Source organism: Stylophora pistillata, chromosome 4, assembly GCF_964205215.1.
Source record: "Stylophora pistillata chromosome 4, jaStyPist1.2, whole genome shotgun sequence".
NCBI classification, from domain to species: domain Eukaryota; kingdom Metazoa; phylum Cnidaria; class Anthozoa; order Scleractinia; family Pocilloporidae; genus Stylophora; species Stylophora pistillata.
This window is the reverse complement of record NC_142522.1, coordinates 9,512,564-9,530,384: the sequence shown is the minus strand read 5'-3', so window position 1 is coordinate 9,530,384 and position 17,821 is coordinate 9,512,564. Positions and strand designations below refer to the sequence as shown.

At 38.2% G+C, this 17,821-nt stretch overlaps 2 protein-coding genes across 5 annotated transcripts in view; both read right to left on the bottom strand.

Annotated features, from left to right (window-relative positions):
- Positions 1-12,366, bottom strand: part of LOC111335544 (TNF receptor-associated factor 2) — a 54,530-nt gene extending 42,164 nt beyond the window's left edge. Inside the window, exon 1 of the mRNA XM_088756481.1 lies at positions 12,278-12,366. The gene's annotated coding sequence lies outside the window, so the exon portion shown is untranslated. The remainder of the gene's footprint in view (positions 1-12,277) is intronic.
- On the bottom strand, positions 974-17,821 carry LOC111344391 (TNF receptor-associated factor 2). 4 transcript variants are annotated; one of them, XM_088756475.1, is made up of 8 exons: positions 17,704-17,821; positions 8,237-8,421; positions 7,903-7,957; positions 7,181-7,285; positions 6,457-6,621; positions 6,031-6,108; positions 5,574-5,663; positions 974-5,222 (listed from the first exon to the last, which is right to left on the bottom strand). In XM_088756475.1, exons 2-8 carry the CDS (start codon positions 8,374-8,376, stop codon positions 4,164-4,166), a joined length of 1,692 nt encoding a protein of 563 aa, XP_088612601.1. In that variant the 5' UTR covers positions 8,377-8,421; positions 17,704-17,821; the 3' UTR covers positions 974-4,163. The 4 variants fall into 4 exon arrangements, with proteins under 4 accessions (XP_088612601.1, XP_088612600.1, XP_088612599.1 ...); XM_088756474.1 differs by lacking the exon at positions 17,704-17,821 and adding an exon at positions 14,236-14,378; XM_088756473.1 differs by lacking the exon at positions 17,704-17,821 and adding an exon at positions 12,278-12,381.

Here is a 17,821-nt window from a genome sequence, read left to right as displayed (position 1 = left end):
TCTTCAATTGCATTATCCAATGATCCAGTTTTTAATAATAATCTTCATTAGTTCAGTATAGCGAAACTCTGCATAGTAACAAAACGTAGTGGACACAATGGAAGTTAAGTGGTCTAATTTCCTTATCTAATTTGGATATATCAACAAAGTTGAAATGGTATATTGGCCACCGTTACGATTACAAAAGCTGACGTTTCGAGCGTTAACCCTTCGTCGCTCCGACGATGGGCTAACGCTCGAAACGTCAGCTTTTATAATCGTAACGGTGGCCAATTTACCATGTCAACTTTGTTGATATATTCAAAATATTTCGTTACCCCCACCGACGCAGCCCCAAACAGTTCCTTTAGAAACTATCAGCCTTAATTTCCTTATCTGTCATCCTAAACTCACCATGAAACTCAAGTGGAAGTCTAGTATTATTGCTGAGGGTGTTGTATTTTTGTTTTACCAACGCTTTCAAAGACAGATAACTCTTTGGGATATCCTCTGTTACATTTTCTTTTTTTTTTCCTCAGTTAGGTAATAACACACGAACAAGGACCAACCAAATAAAGAAAATTAGCTGAAATTTGTTGTAATAGATTTTAGACCATAAATTTCTCACCACAAATGTCTAACCATCAGCTGTTTGAACCCCAACTTTAGTTTATCCAAAAATATTGATAGTGTACAAACCGTGGCCAGATTCAGCGAAACACGTTAAGTAATGTTAGTGATTACAGATTTCAAACTCCTAAAATTGAATTAAGAAAGTGGCCTCTAATAGAAACATCTAATTGTTTACGTGTACGGTTTTCAATCCTTTTTAGCAATAAACCATATTGTAAGAAATGGCTATGTGGCGACCACTATGAAGCCGATTGTTTTAGGAAAATCCTGGGTTCCTTGCTTGTCAACTTGAAACCAGGGTCTATTCCCACAAATTTTTGCCTTGTGCAAGAGAAAAACAGCGATTCTGCCAACAACTCAGTTGATTTAAAACTCAAAGAAGCTTTTTATATAAATAAGATCAAACCTGAACTTAACAGACAATTACAGCATTATGACACTTTTCTAGCATTTTAATTCACACCTTTAATTTCATGTTTGTTGTCACGCTGTAATTAGTACCCGCTTTTGTATTACATCATGCTGTAAATATTTTATTCATCTACTTGTCTGTTATATAATTACTCACGTTCAGTTACTCATTGATTGAAGATGGCATAAGCATGCCGAAACATGTCTCTAAAAAAAGTTGTATATTTCTTACACTATTTATCCTACTTGCTACTACTACGACCTTATGGAAATAAACCATATCTCGAACACTTTCTGTGTTTTCAAATTCAGTATATTTTCTGTCTTGTTACCGGTGTTTATCGAACAAGTTTACCTTGTTTCAGTAGTTTCTTAGAAGAATTTAGACAATTCTGAGAAGACCTAATTCTTTTGCGGTATGTCTTTTACCAGTGTAGTTCATCATATTACTCAGTCAAAAGCAGTACGTCATCACTGCCCATATACAATGGAGTAACAATGATAATGACGAAAATTAGAGCAAACGAACCTCTCATAATAATTGGCATAAATGTACCATCACGCTGCAATCTTATTGGCTAAGCTACTCGTTATCTATTTCGTGATAGATATTGAGTAAAGTGTGTGGCACGTATTGTAAGCCATTATTATTCAGTAATTACAGTAAGCTATTATTATTCGGTAAAGATATGAGCCTGCCTTAATGCTAAGATTTGAAAAACTTCAGATCGCTTTCAATGAGATGCGTGGAAGATATGTCGAACTTAAGCTTATAAACTCTTGAATTAAATATTAATACCGATAGTGATATATATATATATATATATCACTATCATATATATATCATATATATCATATATATCACTGCAGTATATATATATATATATATATATATATATATATAGGAAGTCTGCAAGTCGATTTTCGCGTGGAACAGTGCTCAATACGTTGAAGCAGAGCAGAATAAATATTATGAGAGGAAAAAAGGACGTAACTACATTTCCCGACAAGCCTGTTTCGTGAATCGCTTCGCTCTTCAGGGGTTTAATATTATATATACTGCAGACAGGGTGCACACTGTTTCGACTTATGTGGGTCTCGTCAGTGTATATATATATATATATATATATATATATATATATATATAAGTTAAATTTCCCGGGAGACAACGTCTCCGATCACGTAAATCACATCTTTGATTGCCGTGTTGCCAGCATGGTTGTCCTGACAGTGTAGTGGTCATCACACCTGATTAGTAACAGGGGGACGTGGGTTCAAATCCCGCTCAGGGCAAATTTTCTTTTCAAACATTTATTCTATATATATATATATATATATAACTAACTGCAGACAGTACTGTTTCGGCCTTCTGGGCCTCATCAGTGCAGTGCTAATGCTAGGATGGGGGAGAACCGAGACGGTCACCCCAAACGACCCAACCTTTGTGGTATCGTCTAAGCCATGCCAGAGTGCTCAAACTAGAGTAAACTAGCGAGCATGCGCAATTGCAACGGCAATGACTCATCCTAGATAGAGTGCTCAATTTGGACATGAAAGCAAAGCTTTGTATGCCAAAGAGCTATATCTAACTATATCTAACTATATCTAATATATATATATATATATATATATATATATATTCTATGTATATATATATATATATATATATATATATATATATATACATAGAATAAATGTTTGAAAAGAAAATTTGCCCTGATTATTCTATCTAAGTATGATTATTTGGGGTGTACAAGGTCAGGGTTTCTCTCGTATACAGAATATAAGTACATATATATAAAATATATATATATATATATAAAATATATATATATAATAATGTTAATTATGATGGGAAAGATGTTATAATTCAGATTGCACTCGCTTAAAACGCCAGCAACAAAACGCGCGAATTTTAATGTTCTGAAAAAGTTTTGGCTTATCATTGAAATTTTATCAGATTAAGAAAACAAAGAAATCGACAAATGTGAAAAGATAGCCGTCACCGTTGAGAGTTCAGGGTCGGCTGATCGCACTCATCATGCTATTGCTTAAAATTTCCGAAAAAAAAGGTCCTCACCCTTTTAACTGGCGTCGAGTAAATTCTACAAAGGTTTTATGTTTTGTAAAAGAAAAGAGAACACAAGACATCGACCAGAGCAACACCTAAGTAGCTTCGTCATCGTATGAACAATTGAAACATGCCTCTAACGCGGTGATGACACGTAGCTATCTTACACGCAAAACGTAACGTACTCTAACTATCTTAGAATGATTTTATAGGTGGTTGACATAGTGAAAAACAGAAAAACAGTGAAATTGGCTGCAATTTACATACAGCATTCACACTCTAAGGGTCCACTAAAATTACTGGCAAATTTTAGCTAAGGTCAGCCACCCCTTGGTTAACCAAAGAAGCTGTGAAAGTATTAAATATTTTCTACTCAATACAGATAATCGCTATATTATATGCTGCTTTAAAACAAGAATCATCTTAAAAACGCAAGCTCACTCTAAGCCCATCAGCTGTATTTTTCTTCTCTTCTGCCTTTTTGTATCGCTGCAGCAGAGCTCGGTAAAAGCTCCCGTAAAATATGTGGTCAATAAAATGCTTGTTCAACTTTTAAAGGGGATGTACAAAGCTGAATCCCGCACTGTTGATGGCGCATCAAATAAGCTTAGTTAGCCTTAATGCAAACCTTCTCGTGGAGTGTTCATGGACCATAACAGAATCACATGTTTCAGAGCACTGAAAATCGAAAACGCTCTGTACAATATCAAAACGGAGCCAAAGTGAAAGTGGTTCTCAAACGAATGCTTGCATGGCAATTCGCAAAGTTGCTCACCTTGCATTTACACTACGTTTCTTTTTGGATTAACATACACCTTATGCATGAACAAGTAAGGTAGAGAAATACTCTGTAAATTTCAAGTTCCTCCAACTACTGAATTACAAGGACTTCAAGGGCATTTGATATGACAGCTATCATCATGCAAAATTATTTAAAATGCTATGAATTAGTTTTTTGCTCCTTTTTTTTTTCGCTAAACACTTTCATGGAAACTACTCACCTTTTCTGTATAAAACTGATGAAATATTTGTATTAGATATCTAGACCTTGCTAAAAGCCCTGGCAACTTTAGAGATCTGTAGTATCCACAATAACCTTCAGGAACATAACATCGTCCCTTACATAGGCGTGGTTATTTAACTCCGATAGAGAACAAAACATTGGACACCCACTAGCGATGTTTGATTCCCTTCGTGGCCTTTGGAAAGACGAACTGTTTGGATCGGGTCTGAAAGCATCAACCACGTGCTCTACGTTATCCTGATCCAACAACATGAAGGTCACCTTCTGTCTGAATGGCCAGCGGAGTAACGCATCGTAGTCTCCACGCATGACAACAAAGAACAGCGAAAGATGAGTTCCTTTACCCATTCCATCGCCATTCAAGTAAAGTCGTGCGCACATCTTGTAACCATGCTGACCGGTGTAAAAGCACGGGCTATACATTGACACCTGTCGCCCATTTATCGCCTCATTTCTCTTCCGTGCAAAATCCGATATTTTCCAGAGTAAGATCCCATTATATGTAGAGACTTGCTGCTGCTGGACGTGTTCTTCGATGTCCGACAAAGCAACATTTCTGAGCGCCAAATTGTGTTCGACAGACTCCATTCTTCGTTCGAGTCGTCTAATACTGTCCACTGCACCGTCCATTTGGCGTTTAATGGACGATACTTCTTGTCTCACTTCGGTCAACTCTCGCCTTGTTTCGTTTACCAAGAACTCGATGTTATTGGTGCCATTTTCGGCGTTTGTGAGACGTCGGGAAATCTCGTCCGACATGAGGAGTGGTTGTGACGAAGAGAAAACTGCCGATTGTGGTAACTGGTCTCTATGGGTTGAAACTCCTTTTTCAATCGAACCCAGTCTCCTAGAATTATCTTCTAGCTTTTGTCGTAAATCGGTTTGCTCTCGTACCAGTGTGTCGATGCTGGACGTGGCGTTAGCGATGGTCATCTCGGATCGCCTTATCCAGTGATCAGAGGTGCTACCACCCCATGCACCACCCATAGAGAGCTGACTCTTCACTTGCTCCTCGAGCCGAAGGACATAGGTTAGCAGTAGATTGATGTGCACAATTGCACTCAGCTCATTATGTTTCTTGACCTCGGGTTGCTTCATTTTCTGCTAGTATAGGGGTTTAAGAGTGATTAGGAAAATCATCCCTCGTTTTTGGAGGGTGACGTGTACAAACGAAATCTCTACTTGACAAATCCTCTTTGCCTTTTTCCTGATTTTTTTTTTAAACTTTCGTTGATTTAGTGTTTCCAATTAAATGTCTTTCGTTGCTTTTTTGAGGACGCCACACATCTAAAAAAAACGGCTTTGAAGGGGATCTCAATCGATACGCCTGTGTTTCGAAGGGTGAACTACTCGGAAACTTTATCATCACTTAGGCAGGTGGCCTTTACGAAGGATATACTTTAATTCAAAAGTTTAGAAAAAGCAATGAAATAAAATCGTCATTATGATACGAACCTTGTTGTTGCTGCAACCAATCTGTTGAAATGCACAGGTCCTCTCGACTGCCTCACAGTCACCATGAATTGGGTTAACATGGCTCTCCATCTGTGTGGATTGAGATCAAGGGCAGGTAAAAATCTTTGTTATTAGCCCAGCGGTTACAACCAAGGGATTTTTAAATCTCTGTACCATAGAGGAGCATGCGTGGTGTAATATTGCTTGTATTGGTTGCTTTGAAGGATAAGATGGACATTTAAGTTGCACGATCTAATTCTACAGACTTTTGTGTACTACTAAAATGAAAAAGATCAACAACATAAATGACACATACGAATGCAAATGTAGCGCATCATAAGAATATGGTAAAACCTCTCCCTCGGAGTTGAGGAAAATCTCAGATATAGTTGAACTATTTTGGCTGTTCTCCGGGAGAAGTGTGTATGAAATTGGATGACGTTTTAAATATGACTACCTCTTCTCGCGGAATTCCTTCTTTGCCACATCCGCGACATTGAATGGGATACTTTTTGCAATCCTGTATTTGATGAGTCTAAAAATTTGGAATAGATATAAAACATAAGTAATTCAGAAACACGAACGAGAATTGGAACCATTTATGAAGTTTTTGATGAGAATTCATTTACTTTGGGGATGATTCAATAAAAGAACGTTTGAATGCAAGTGTACGCAGAAAATCGAAGAGAAAAGAAAAGAAAGAGGCACTGTCAACCTGTTCAAAGAACTTGTTGATCATTTAGTGTCACTTCTTACGAATAGCAAAAACCTTGTGATATTGCCTTTGAAACAAACTAAAATATGTTGGCGATAGGACTTAAAAAACGCCCAAGAGAAAAGTTTTATTGTGGTAAAAGTAACTTAAGAGGGTGATAAAACTGACCTTAAGAACAGCAGCAGTCATTAGATCATCGCACAAGGAGCACCGCTGGGTGCGATAGAGACACTCGTGTTCCTGGTGCCGCGGAAGATCGGATCTTTTCACACGTTCTTCACAGTTATGGTTGGAGCATCTTTGTTTTTCCTCAGGGCAGGTAGACCGGTGTTTCTGCACAAGAAGGAAAAGAAGATTATAGTACCCCTATCAAGCGCCGTTCTTTGTGTACTGTTCAACAGATTTCCTACGTGTTTTGCATTAGTACTAAGAATATAGTTTATACAATCTTAAGGCAGTTCATTAATTGTATTCTCTTTGCGTATCGGCGCGCGTGATTGAGAAAAGACAAAGAGATTTTCTCGCAGAACGCATCGAAAAATCAGTAGACTGGGAATGAAATCAAGAGGAGATTAGCAAAGGATATAATGAATTTACGTTTTACAGGTTAAATAGATAGCAATTTCGATCGACATTGTCACTATTCTTAAAAAGATTAGGGTAATTTTTCCGACCGGTCAACGTCAGTGTACTTCGTTGCAGGGGTTTCCCACCGTTCAGTGGTTCGTCTTGTGTTTTCTCTCTTTTTTTTTTTTTTTTTTTTTTTTTTTTAAGAATTGGTCCTCCTTCTCAACCAATTAAATTGAAACTTTATCCTCACTTTACTAGATGATGCACCGTACTTGCGATTTGTTTTGTGATTGGTTGTTTGGCTTTACTGACTTTGACTTACCTCAATATATCTTACTTCCCCTTTCCACTTACAGCCATCCAGTGAATTAGGGCATGCGACAACTAGGGAAAGAACTTCGCGTTTCATAAAGTTGTCGGGGAATATCTGCAATGTACATGCGAAGAAACATTTTCCGTTAAAAGGTATTGTCGCGTTCCCGAACCAAGTCCTTGCGGGAAGTATTGATCCGGAGTTCGCCGAGTTCAACCACACACTACAGGCCTGATTTTAAACCGATTTATTCCTTGGTTACCACTGAAACATGCGGTGAAAACTACAACATTAAAAAATTTACGCGTTACGCAACGGAATAGCTGCGAATAGTGAGAAGTCTCCGTCAACGAACGAAATAAGTGGCAGAGGATAAACTAAAATTAGAAATAAGCGGCAGAGGATAAACTAAAATTAAGCTTACGTTATAATTCCTGCTGGCTGTGTGAAGGCAAAAAGATTTCTCCAACTCCTAAATTTCTCCGTAGAAGCGACGAACGCGTGTATCTTAAAGCTTACTAAGGTCATTCCCGTCGTGAAAAGATCGGGTTACGGGGTTGCGAAAGATGGCGATGATTAACTAAATTACACAATAAAATCACATGCGTAACGCAAGTGTGTTGCGTTGTTCGTGACAGGTATTATCGGACAGGTCTTCGGCTAGATACTTGTGATATCCTTTAGCTCCAATAGTGCTTACTCATGTTTAGAATGCGTCCTTACATATTTACCTGGTCTGCTGCAAAGGGTGTCTTGTCAACAAGACAGGTATAGGTTCCATCATCCCTGTTTATTGAAAAATTATTCTCAGTGTTAAAAGTTGAATGCACTATTGATGATGCTGATGTAGGCAATTCTATAGCTTTTTTACGCGAGTAAAGTATCTTACAGTTTTCTTCACAGTGCACTCAACCCCCACTAACTCGAACCAAACCCTTCATACATTTACCGAACACCTCTGCAAAAGCTGCATGAGCCTTTAAGATTCTTTTTCTGCAGTGTGGTGCTCTGAATAGGCTTGTATTTCGAAATGAATTAAAATTATGATCGGTGACTCTAGCTTACCTCTTGAGGTCTGAGATGCAAGAGATGCAGTAGACATGGCCACAACCCGTCTGGACAGGATCTTTGAGGATGTTTTGGCACAGCAAACACAAATAACGTGAATCAACTGTGCCGTTCTTAGACAACGTATAACCCGGCATTCAGGGGATATCAGTGATGTATCCTAGGTTGGTATAGATGGCTCCCTTAAAAGAAATGGATAAGAGAATTTGAAATCAGTGAATAAGCAACGTTTTTCAAAGATAGAAGGAATTCAGGTATTATGTGGCTTTATAATTGTACCACTCTGCACTCCTGAATGAAGATATTTCACCTTCAGGAGCAACGTACTTGGCATTGCAGAGTCAGCCTTATAGAGAATTTTTTTTGTATACATAGTGAGTGGTTTTACAGGTTCTTTGTAAAACAGCTAATGAAGGAGCTAATAATAACTGAAATTTATAATGAGACCAACTCTGAAGTAAGTGAGCGAGTAGTTGAGTGAGATGTGTAGTCCGGCCGGGAAACTAAAGATATGCGCTGTTGAGCGTGTAAGGAACCCTACTATGATAAACAACGAACGTTTTCTTTACAATTGAAAATGGCAAACTGCACTCCCCCGTCGAATGAACATTTTGAACTCCGTGGTATAAGGTTGAAATAAGGGGAGTTAAAATATGCCGGGAGTAATATGACCAGCTTTTGCTTGAAGGTAACGCGACTAAAGCTTCAGTTAAACGGCGGGAGAGTCAGAAACTGGGGCCGATTATCTTTCTCACATACGCAATGTGTATATATGACAGGATCTTAGTGTTTTAATCGGTCAATCATCATTTTTCCAGGGTTCATTCTGTCTGGAACCCAATTTTAAAGGTTTCGTTGGGACTCGATATTTTAGCGAACTGACCCCGATATTTGTTGATTGCGTGAAGCACTACGGAGGGCCTTGCAATGATCCGGCAAAATCCCTATTTGGTTATAGCACTTTCTGACTGGAACTAAAGTTGGAGGCGTCATTGAAACTTGATAGTGGGGAGCTGACCCCGATATTTGAGCTGATGAACTTGATAAGTGAGCAACGTAGTGTACTATTCATAACAACAGAAAATGATCTGATCTTCTTCTGGTCACAATAGGTGGTAACTTAGTAAACGCGCAAGTGAACGTCGACACTTCTATTGACTAATACTTCCAAAAGTCTGAAGAGCCTGCAATTGAATTGACTAAACATAATTCACCCGAACAAACCTACAAGAAAACTTTTATGCAAATTTCAGATTTGTCTTGCTCTAACATAGAAACTAGATAAAATACAACCATCTGGTATTCATTCTTAGCTTCAGTACATCAATATCACGCCTCGATATTTATATTAAAGACCAGCTTTATATTAAACACCAGTTGGTTACTGAGGTAACCGTATTTATTTGACGATAAAAGCTTGCGACAAAACGTTTCTTGATAACATTGTAAAATTTAAAAAACGATAAAACGCTATAGAAAGCTAAAATCGACGACGTTTCGACGTTAACATAACGTCATTATCAAGTCAAGAATGTATAAAAATAAGTTCTATAAATACTAAAAACGAACAATAAGAGAAAATAATTTACGGGTTAAACAAAAATTTTAGCACGTATGGAGTCAGTTTGCACGTTCAGATTAGGTTTGAATTTCTTAATATAAAGCATTTCAAACACTAAACAATCAAATTTGCTTTGACACTTTCTCAGAATCTTAAAATGACTATAATTCAAACGATCCCTCCTACCATGCGCTTCATGAAAATGCTTGCCAATTGTGTTCAGCGACACGTTGAAAAAGGTGTCGGGCCGTATAGCCGACATAATCTGCATCGCACAGATTACGCACAAAATGATAAAAAACGCATCGCTGATTAACAATTGATGGCTTGGGTTCTTTAGGTTTAAGGTCTTGTTGTAATTTCTTGCTTACAAAATCTGGCTGCAAAACGAGGCCAATCTTATTACTGAGAGTAGGTTTACACTAGAGGAGAGTTTTCCGGATTCGTAAATGTTTCCGGATTCATCAATTTTGGAGTATTCGGATTCATAGGCGTTTACACTGAAAGGATATTCGGATTCCTGACCGTTTACCCACAACGACAACTCCGGGAACATTCGAAATGGAATGGTTACCAAGCCCAGTGTTGTTTCGTCGTTCGATTGACAAAGTGAAAATGCCTCCCCCAAAAAAGCTAGAGTAGATCCAGATGCCACTGAGGCAAATTTGAGTTGGACAGATGCCAAGCAGTCTACGTCGTCGGCGATTAAGTGTGGCTGACGTTAAACTTCCTTGCAATAATAATTTGCGTTTCTTCAGAAATACTGCGGTACACATGATAACATTTATCGCCTGAACCTGCAACAAGATTAGGGAACCGGAGACCGCCAGCAATGTTAGCCCTAGATCCATTTTGGTTTCACCGCAAACTAAAAAGATTGCAGGTGGAAATAATATCCGGATTCGAGAAAAAAAGCGGTTACACGACAAAACTTTCCGGATTCAAAAGTTATCGGATTCAAAGTTCCCACTTTAAATTCCGGATTCAAAATCTCCGGAGACACGACCAAACCGGGAAGTTTTTATTTCGGATTCGTCCACTTTCGTGTAAACGGCAAAATGACTCCGGTACTAAAACGTTTCGGATTCATCACGAATCCGGAACAATTTCCTCTAGTGTAAACCTAGTCTGAGAACACACAGCTGTCTCCGAACAGAGTTAGCTGAAACCTGATCTTTGAATGGTAGATTAATTCTGACTATGTTGCTCTCGTGAGCATTTCTCTCCGCTGTGCCTACAGAAGATTTGGCAAGAGTACCATATAACCCCATACATTAATTATGCATTCAGTCTTTGTTCAATGAAAACAATAGCGATAAAAATGGAGCGCAATTTGGCGCATTCTTCATTAAAAGCCTCCTTTGTGGACGATAGCGCATAAGCGCGATGTAACATTGTCTTTAATAAAGAGTCTTCGCCCTCTAATGGCGAACGTCTTCATGTGCCATCTCGAAGAGAAACTCACACGTGAGGGCTTGATGCCTCATTTGTACAGAAGATACGTTGATGATACTCTTGCAAGAATGTCAAATACTGATGCGGCCACTCAGTTTCTTATTTACCTTCATTTAACTTATTTTTAACTTATTTAACTTATTTTTCTTCATTCTTGACTTGATAATGACGTTATGTTAACGTCGAAACGTCGTCGATTTTAGCTTTCTATAGCTTTTTATCGTTTCTAAATTTTACAATGTTATCAAGCAACGTTTTATCGCAAGTTTTTATCGTCAAATGTTATTCCAGGTCACTTCTTCTACGAACCGTATTTATACAAACGAAATTGAAAGTTAAGATAAAAAGCTCGAGTTTAAAAAATATCTTTAACATTTTTATGGGATCTAAGCGTCACTCTTAACGATAAAGTAGGAGCTATGAGGGATTTTGTTTACTCGTCGATAGTGTGCTTGTCTTCCCTTCGATTCAATAACTGAGATAGGTTTGTCATGTGAGCTTTTGTAAACAACACGAGCATTCTAACTTCCGTAGCAACACTTCGCAGCACTTCGCTACATGGCTTACGAGGAAGCAATCCAAGTTTAAGGCGCATAGGATATGTTGATCACAACTTAAGCCCAGTCAGTTAGAGAAGTGATAAGTGTGAATATGGGTGAGAATAAGTAACTAGAATAACTGAAACTGATTGAAATTCCGACGAGTCGAGGCACAACCCTATTTCCGACAATTGAGATATGGACGACGCAGACGATAACAACAAGTAATTCAAAAACTTCTTTAGTTGTTCCCCCGATCGCTTTTGACTTTAGACATGTTCCCGGAATGTAACGATGCGATATTCAATCGAACGAAACGACTTAATGTAGGAAAATCTGGCCTGATTCAGTGTGCTAGTAGAACTCTGTGAGCGCTTTAGATCTGGGATTTACGGTGTAGTCGATAAAACTAATTTCCAAATGCAAAATTTTTTCTTGTACTCTCTGCTTCTGATAACACATGCATAAAATGACTTCACTTACATATATAGCGGGCTAGGGTATCAGAGAATTCCATCTCTGCATAACGAAGAGGGCGTCACAACAAATAAAACTGCATTAAATATTCCTGATTCTGTTGAAGTCTATTTGACTACGGTATGCAGCATTAATAACTTAAAGGGGAATCCCCGAATTCAGTTGTGTATCAATAGTTTGCATATTTTCATCAGTTGCTTCTGAATTTGACTTGAACTTGAACTCGTAGCAGGTAAATAAGACAAGTGTAGTGAGGCATTAAAGAAAAAATGAAACACAGGCCCCTTGGACCTAAGAGAATCATATGCATCATGTACGATTATCGATTGCTTGTATGTACGAATGCCGATTGTGCGTATATATGATTGTTGATTACTTGAGTTTTTAAACTGTTTGATCTAAAGTCAACTACGTATTTTGTTAAAATGTTCCATAATTGAGTTTTACGCAATTTACAACACCAAACATTCTAGTCTGATTCTCACATCTTCTTTTTTCAAACCAGAAGGTCATCTGCCACATACTCTATGCACTGAACTGGGGTTGTACCTAACAAAAAAGAGAAGGAGCAAATGTATGAAGTTCATAAAAATCTCTTTGAAAATGTTGCACGAATTCATTCTGTAACTTATTGAGAATAGAAATTACTGATACATAAAGTTGTATATGGTAGTTTGGTCAGAGAGAAATCGAAAAAATTAATCTTTGGGTATCTCAAGTCTATAACTTGAAAAAATAATCTCTCCCTCAGATCAAAACGATTCGTAGTTATGTACCAAACTGACGTGCTCCTACCTTCAGGCCAATGATGTTCAACAGGATCTGGTTTGTTCTGATTATTCGGCACGAGGATATACCGGCATAACGAAAAAAATAACGAAGAGCTCAACTGTACGATTGCCAAGGAGCATCGAGTTATCATTCTGAAAACGTGACGATTAATGAGCATTATTCTCTCCTGACGAAAGTGGCAAGGGTAGTTTCTGTCTTTCTTCTGTTGCAGTTCAAGTGATGCTCTCTTCTGGTAAACTGTAGAGATGTGTGGTCAGTCACAGAACGGATGTCTGTTTTGTGCTGGGTCACTTGTTGTTATATAGCGCATGCGTAATTTGCTACTCCGGTTCCACCTTTTAACTAGTTTTGTCGCTGTGTATCTGTCTTGCTTTGAGATGTAATCGATAATTTCTTAGACTTCCATGTTAGATTTGTCGTCATCAAAGGACGAACGGAGAAAAACCTTCGCGCTTAGCAGGACGCAGTTTATGAGATGATAGATTGAATCGGTTGAATCAGTACTGCGAAGCTGTTTATTCATCAAAATGCAGTCATGCATGATTGCGTGGACGCAACCATACTGAGGTAAACAGGATATGCAGTAACCTTGGTTATCCTTATCCATATTAAGGGTTCTGACATTATAGAAACGCGTTACATGTGCATTTTATGGTTCGAGGTTACAAATGTATGTGCCTTACATAATTGATAACTTGAACTTTTTTTGTCGGTTTTTACGTGATGTTAGTCAATAACTGAATAATAAACCTCGCTCAGATAATCATGCTTTCAAATCCCAGAAAACATCCAGTGAAGCACACTCATTGGAAGACCAAACCTAATGGTTTCCCAAATCGTGAACTTGACGCTGCATTTTTTTTTTCACTCATCTGATTAACGATTTTGCTACGTCTACAGACGATGCAATTTGATGATCACTCTTAACCTTACTTGGTACTTGACTGTTATTTAAATAAATAGATTAGAGAGAACTGTAAGTGTTGAGTGTCTTAGTTACGAGTCCATAGATTACATCATCAAGCGGACTATAGTTGCTCTTGCCATTTCAGTTTGGCATTAGCTGTAAATATCATCAAACCTGCAAGGCTTTTTCAACTAGGAAAACTAGTTACTATAGTACGTTAACGAATCACTGAAATGTCATAATATAAAGCAATAATATTACATACACTCAGATCTTTCTTCTTGTGCAGCTAAGTCATTTGACGATCTGTTTCTCCGGTTGGTTTCACTGCTTTCAGTTTTGTAGTGAAACACCATTTACTGCAGTCGATTCTGATCACAGTCTAACACGTTGGTTGTAAATAGGGAACGTAACAAAATTATTTTTGTTGCCGTGTTTCATCAGCATTTCTTTAATTTTGCACAGACAGCGATTCTGTTGTCTATCAATAATTTGCAAGTATTACATAATCGATCGCAATGTCTCTCTTATATAACAGCGTCTCCGAGGATTTTACGGCTAACGGTTACAATTTTGGTCAATTTACGGCCAACGGTTAAAATTATTCAATTTTTACGCCTAACGGCTAAATGTTTTGGTCGTTAAACGGCTTTCGGTCAACCCCTAACCCTAACTAAGTACTAGAGACCTGGAATTGCTAACGAATTTGTTTCTGAAATAAAAGACATTGGAGGCGACACCTAAGCTCTAATTACTATGATAATTCAGTTGCTCTGACACCATTTGGAGTATTGATTCAAAACCCCCAGTAGGATGAAGTATTTTTAGATAGAAAGATCCTAGTTAAAAACTCTGCGCCGGAGCTCCTTTGCGGTATATTGAATCAATGGGCGAACTTATATATTTTGTAATTTCCCAGGATTTTCGGAGCGTGTCTCAGAGGCTGCCTCTATGAATGCCTTCTCCTTCCCTACCGGGTCTCTCAGACAGTGGCTGTTTTGAAGAAATTATCAGTGAAAAGAAATTTAATTATATTAGTGTCAGAAACGAAGCCAGCCTCGTCGTATTCTAGTTTTTCGAGTCACGCCATGTCATGTTAGACAGCTACATTTTAAATCTGATGGAGTCTACCCATGAAAGTAGCAGGTTCGCACAAGTTGATGCGACCAAGGCTTCTACTCAGCCAAAATATGTAAATAATTTTGAAGCAGGAGAGACCTGTACCGTTAATTTTAAATATAACGATGCAATCATCCTCTGTTTAGATATTCTCATCTTAATGTTTTGACGTGCTTCTTGCTGCACATTCAACTAGTTGTTTCCGTATTAATAAGGTAGCCATTACAGTTGGTTGGGAAGAGGTTTGATTCTTAATTATGCTTAAAGTAGATTGCTTTTTACCTGCCTAAAGTGTTTCAAGAGACTAGACTTCTGTGGTATTTACACCGCGATATATTTGAATATGGATCATGAACTTCAAGTATATGTAAATAGGGGCAAGAAGCGATAAGAGAATTATATTACTTTACTTACACTTATAAGAAATGGCCCACGGAACTAATGAAGTAAGGAAGCATCTAGAGTACAGCAACTCAAGGCATATTCTGTCTGATGACTTAACGCGATGAATATCATTATTGTGCGTCGGATTAAGGGAGTTCCGTTACTGCAAATTTGGCTGGTAGATATTTCTCGTCTATTCGTGCTTACTGCTCGCTTTATCCAGTTTTTAACGACATCGATGTCGGGGAGGGGAAGCGTGGGTCAATGAAGTTAAAGAGGCCGGGTACGGGGGGCTGTAAAGTTTTTCTTGACTCGATGTTAGTGATATTAAGTACGGACATTATTCACTTTTTTTCTGAGTGGACCAAAATTGCTGTTTTTCTGGGACATTCTGTTTGGAGAACTTACATTTCTTTTCGAAGAGTAACTTCTAATGATAACATTTTGCTAACTTTGTTGATGACCGAGACTCAAAGAAGTATCCTACAGTTATGATCCGGCCGTGAGAGTAGCAGAGCTACTGAGAAGCGTCTATATCGAAAAAAGATATGGGGAACCATCAAGCCGTGAGAGCTTCACCGTTCTATGATGCAAACTTTACACTCCCATACTCGCGTTTGATCAAAATTTAAGGAAAGTCAGTTAAAGCGCAGCATCACTTTTACGCTCGACTAAATATATCCATTTGCGAGGTAGATTGCCAAAAACGTAAACAAGGAGGCAAGTATAGTATTAAGCACTTAAAATAAACATTAAAAAAAAAACAGCAACAAAAACAAGAAAAGACTGGAAGAGCCCAATATTGAAAAAAAGTTATCAGCCTATGCATGTTTCCCTCCAAAGCCATGACCATATTTTATATCAGTTGAGCGATTTACACTTGCTATTCAGTAGCTCAATTCCCGGACCTTTTGCAAAGTGCTGCGATGTAAAGCCTTGCAATTTAATTTACAAAGCTAAGTAAATATATATTTTTGCCACTGTTTGAGGAAGCATGCAGCTTAGAATATTCCTTCTACCGGAATTGAGATGTAACGCAAACTTGTTGTTGTAAAAGACAAACTGATGCTTCAGTACTGACTTGTCCCAGAGAAAAATTGAAAAGCATTTTTGTATAGTAGTTTCTTTATAGGATAGTGATACAATTACGCACCGAAGTGGGGAAATTAACCATATTGGGACCACTGAGTCGGGATGGAACGCGGGGTTATAGAAGGTATTATGTATACTGCGCTGAGACATCACTTGAAGGAAAAAAGGGATTCATCTTTCGACCTTCTCGTTACTTCCAAGTAGATGGGTTTAAATCTCTTATTTCAGTAACGTTTTGAACAACTCTCTAGGGTAAAATATTTCCCTACACCGGTTTTGGACGTTTCATTGTTTTGTTTATGAGTCAGGGTCACGGTAGTTTTCCGGTTTTGTATTACAATCTTATGCAAATTTTCGTAAGGAATCATCTACGGATGTAGAGTCGTTTTTCAGTTTCAATACTCGCTTTAGCCGAAGCGTGCTTTTATGTCGTCTGCAAACAGTAAATCTTTTAAATTCGGGAAATTTTTCACCATAGAATGAATGGCAGAAGCTTATCCAGTACATTTTATGTGTTTCTTATGTATAACGACGAGACAGTAGACGTAGGAGGGGAATTAAGCCTTATGTGATTTTTGCGAATTTTCCCGTGAGTGACAAAAGATCGCCGCCAAACCTTGATTTGCTGAGACTGCATTTCGAGCGGTAACTCCCCAAGAGGAGTTGAAGAATCGAGACCAGAGAATTAAAGAAACCTTCGCCCACGTCTGTGAGCCATTTTGCGAGAAGTTTATTTCTCGAAAGGTTTGTACTTCTGAAGCAGCTAACGATGAATTGGCGTAATTAATTTTAGGAGTTTCATGTCATGTCATGTGCTACTGAATCCTTAGTCGAACGCTGTGCCGGACGATGTATTGTATACACAAGCACACATGGCTGAAGTTTACTTGCTATTCCTTTTTAAATCCTCAAAAATAAAGCTTGTATTGTGGTCATTAAGTTAACTCCTAGGTTACTGAGAATTTGACCACAAGGCGATCTTAATGGACGTTTTTCAGCCCGCGTTTTGAACCCATTCTGGTAGCACTCTTCCAGCGTTATTGCGCACTCTACATTTTCTCTAAGATTTCCCATCTTGATACAATGCAATTTTTTTATGTTGAATGGTTCATAGCTACGAGATAAAGGCCGGTCCCACCTTCGTGTTCTTTCTCTCTTCTAAAGCTCAGCCTGATCACGTCAGCAAGTTACAGAGAATTGTTCCAGTAGGTGTACAGTGTCTCATAATTTGAATTCGGCGCTCATTTGGTTACAAC